Raw genomic sequence first — 4,366 nt, forward strand, 5'->3', positions numbered from 1 at the left:
CGATCGATGTGTATACAAAGAGGGGGACAATTGTAGGATCCCACCATTGCATATTCATCTTTTGATGAAGTGCTTTGAAGTCACTCCTTGATCAAATCGAAAATCTTTCATGATCCTCGTCAAGCTAATCATCTCCGCTTTACTTGTTCTAATCTCCATATATATATATATATACACACACACACATATATATCATTAAAAATTTTGGACAAATAATATCAAAAGAAATTCGTACTTTCATAATGCGAAACATAAGTAATACATTCGATTAACTAACAAAAAAAAAAACTTAGGTTTCTGATTGATTTATCCAACATATTCTCGTACAGAGAATATAAAATTATAAATCCGTTTTACGAACATAACGATATGAATATTATAGGTGTATATATACTCAAACTTTGTCAACCATTCCCATTGACGATGTCCATGAAAGGCGTATCGTCAGCAGGCCCAGATAAGATCTTCAAGAAATCATCTCACAAGCGCAATGATTCAGGCGAACTCGACGTTTTCCAGGCGGCGAGGTATTTCTCCGGCTACAATGAACCGCCGGCCGACGATAGCTACGGGAGTTACACACACAAGCACAACAATTACACGAGAGATGAGAACCGGAGGAGATGGGGAAGAATCAGCTTGGATTTGCCGATTAGATCCTCTGAACCGGTCCATCATCATCCCCATCAAGATCACCATGTTCTTGAGAAACATGAAGTTTTCACCATGAAGGAGAAGATTTGTAACGTAAAACACAAGCAACCTAGTTCGCCCGGTGGGAAAATCGCCAGCTTCTTGAACTCTCTTTTCCACCAATCGGGTTTGAAGAAGAACAAGTTAAAGTCAAAGTCAAAGCCAGCAGCTCAGGCTCGGGATGAAGAGGAGAGCCCCGGAGGGTGGAGGAGGAGGAGGAGAAGCAGTATTAGCCATTTCTTGATGACCTCAGGAAGATCTTCAAACACAGTTTCAACGACGACGAATTCATCGTCCAAGTCTCTGTTTTCGTCTTCGAGCTCGGGTTTTAGAACTCCCCCTCCTTGCTTGAACACACCCACAAAGAACTACAAAGAGTACATCAACCATGTGGAAACCGACAAGAAGAGCAGCAACGACTTGACTTGGTTGGATGAGAAGCTCAATCTGATCGAGACTATGTCTGAAGGGCAGAGAGTTTGGTCCGAAAATGATCGGAGAAAGACAAATGGCCAAACTGTTTCAATTGAAGATGATGGAGCTGAAAGCGATTCGAGTTCTGATCTGTTCGAGTTGCAGAACTATGATTTGTCCTACGGAGGTTTGCCAGTTTATGAGACTACAAATGTTGATACGATCAAGAAGTGTGCGCATGTTCCCACCACTAGACATGTGTGATCAAAGAATATAAAATAGATCGAGATCTTGGTAACATGCACGAACATATATATATATATATGATCCCACTAATCTTCGGTTTGCTTTTGTTTGATTGATTAAGATGCTTGTATGTGTTATCTCATAGTTATGATCGAGTTTTGTTCTTCGAGATCTTGGATTTGGTGGTTGTGTATTTATCTTCTTTTTTGTTTTAATGAGATTTGAGGTTACTGTTGATAAATACATTAAATATTTGCGGTTTTTGCTTTTTTTTTATGAAATGTTTAATCTATTCCTTCAAAACTGGGTAGGACATAATACAGGATCAAGTCCACATTTATAACTTTCGCTAGCTTAACCTATATAGGAATTGAGCTTTACAGCAATATCTACGCAACTAATGTCAGCAACTTCTCAATACATAGTCCAAGAATACCATTTCTGAAGCAGTTGATTGCTTCTATTATAACCTGCCTGCTGCAAAGAGAGGAGAGAAGTCCGCACCGATCTGTCAATCCGTTGTCGGAGAACCTGAGTAGTCGAAGCCGAGTTTTTAAACACCCGGCAGTTTCGTTCCTTCCAAATTTCGTAAACCGCATGTTGGATAAGTGTTTTCAATACCATTCTTCTTTCCCAACCATCTGCCTATGTAGGCTGCACCACCCACTATCGACATCTCAGGAGCTCAGCCGGAGGGTTGGCCCAAATCTTCACTGCAAGCAGCTTCCAAGTTTCCGAGCTAAATGCACATTGGAAAAACAGATGCTCATGCATCTCCTCCTCATCGTTGCACAACACATATGTTGAGCTTTGTGCAATATTCCATCGAAATAACCTATCACGCGTTGGAAGCCTCCTCTACATAACCATCCAGTGAACAAAAGCATACCTTGGAATCGCATATTTGAACCATACTAGATCGGCCCAGTCCACCTTTGGAGAAGTTTGCCTTAGTAACTTGCATGCACTTGATGTCAAAACATCATCCTTGTATACATCCTCAGCCGTCTTCCACTCGAATATTTGTTCTCTTGTCTGATTAATTTTCTTTATTTATAAATTTTCATGCATGCCGAATAAAATAAATGATATTATGTCAAGAGCTGTGTATCATGCCTTTCAATAGGAACAACCAAGAGAGATAACCGTGCCCAATTTTTTTTTTCAAAAGAAATTATTAGTTTGTCTTGAGATTTGATTTAACCTTAAACGATGTCCAAATCTTTTGATAATTGTATTAATAAATTGGTTGGGGACAAAAGAGAAAACCAGCTTTGTAATGCATAATAGATTACGCTCGCTTTTCAAATTTTTTTTTCCATGTTTATTAAATTTCATGCATGCATAGACTACACACACTCTCAATGGCATGATCCATGAGCTAAATAAAGGTTCCTATATATATACATATAGCCTTTACGGTTACTTATAAATTATAGTAACATGTCGGATATATATAAAATTGTGTTAAAGTTTATGAAAGAATTCGCTAGGTTTTTGTCATATATTTTCCTTTTCCTAATGCAAAAATATAAATTAGAGTTTGAATAATCAAAACTAAACTAGGTAGATTTAAATAAACAATCTTACGCAATAGATGATTCAGTGGAAATCATTTAAACTATTTCTGGATATTTTTATGTTGAATAAAATATATAAATGTGTGAGGAATATATATAAAAAAAAAATACTAGAATCGTTTTGTAGTGTCAAATAGGTGAATGGAATAAAATTAAAATATAAATATAAATAGGGGATGTCTGAGCAATCATTATTTTATATGGTTGAACGTCTGTTAATTAATTAGTATGTTTTGTAACCCATAGAGTATGTATATACTACTATATGTATATATATATATATATATATATATATATATGAAGAAACAAATATTACTTATATGTATATACGTGAAGAAATTGATGTCTATAATTAAAAAACGATGCATTACCATCATAAAAAGTGACAAATTAGTCAGTATAATATATAATTATATATACACACAACTTAGTGGGTGGAGGGGCCAAACGTGTGATTATTAAAAAGTGGGGGTAATTATGCAAAGTCAGATGATATGATAAAAGACCATTACAATAAAGAGAAAAATTCTACCAGCAACCATTTAATCTTTTCCACAATCTAGATTTCAAAAAAAGGAAAACCATAACCAAATGCATAAAAATATTTCGATTAGGTTATTCAAAATTTTCATCATTAAATGTTGGTTACACGCACACTTGCCCCCCCGCAACATTTCTTTTTTAAATCCCCTCCGGATACATACATACATTTTGCACACATAAATAATAGAATATGAAATTATACCACACGAACGTCGGGCCAGACCAAACCGTATCTAAGAAAGAAAACGGTTGCCCGTATTTGGGATTGTGGAGCTTTATTACGGCCCATTGCCATTATAATGTACCTAAACGTATTGTCGGATTGGATTTGTCAATCCATTTTTTTTGGTAGACTTTCAATTTTTTTTATTAAATCGGAGAAAGTCATGTAAATATCTTTTTTCAAATTTAAAATTCAAGCTTGGAATAAAACAGATATTAAACATCCATTGAATCGTCCAAATTTGGATATCTAATTTTAGTTAATGAAAAAGTCTAATTTCAATTAAATGAGACCAAGTTCTTTAGAATTTAACATTATAGTTATCTATATCATCAATCATTTCTAGGATTATGAAAATAAATAAAAAAAAATAAGATTAGAATTATTAAGATTTTTATGAGAAAAATGTTCTTGATATAATATCATTATCATCCCATATAGGTTTGGTTTTGACTGTTTAGAGTTTTCCCAATTTTTAGTTTTTAAACATCTAAAAAATATCCAATAAAGATTTTGTTCTTTCTTTTTCCTAAAAATTCCGGTATACTGTTTTTTTAAACCAAAAAAAAAAAGCCAAAAACCACTTTTTTTTAATAGATTTTAGCTAAAAAATCTCATTTTGATTGCAAAAGAGGGGAAATCGGCCACATTAAAATTACCTTCTGGA

The 4,366-nt window shown here is 34.6% G+C and overlaps 1 protein-coding gene across 1 annotated transcript; it reads left to right on the plus strand.

Annotated features, from left to right (window-relative positions):
- The first annotated feature begins 399 nt into the window (after positions 1 to 399).
- On the plus strand, positions 400 to 1,614 carry LOC104822894 (protein BIG GRAIN 1-like E). The gene has a single exon (XM_010554250.1). It carries the CDS (start codon positions 424 to 426, stop codon positions 1,369 to 1,371), a length of 948 nt encoding a protein of 315 aa, XP_010552552.1. The 5' UTR covers positions 400 to 423; the 3' UTR covers positions 1,372 to 1,614.
- Positions 1,615 to 4,366: the final 2,752 nt, after the last annotated feature.

Source organism: Tarenaya hassleriana, unplaced genomic scaffold, assembly GCF_000463585.1.
Source record: "Tarenaya hassleriana unplaced genomic scaffold, ASM46358v1 Cleome39, whole genome shotgun sequence".
Taxonomy (NCBI): domain Eukaryota; kingdom Viridiplantae; phylum Streptophyta; class Magnoliopsida; order Brassicales; family Cleomaceae; genus Tarenaya; species Tarenaya hassleriana.

Bases quoted from the DNA above. Each gene is read 5' to 3' on its own strand.
- LOC104822894 (XM_010554250.1), top strand. From the start codon at position 424: ATGTCCATGAAAGGCGTATCGTCAGCAGGCCCAGATAAGATCTTCAAG.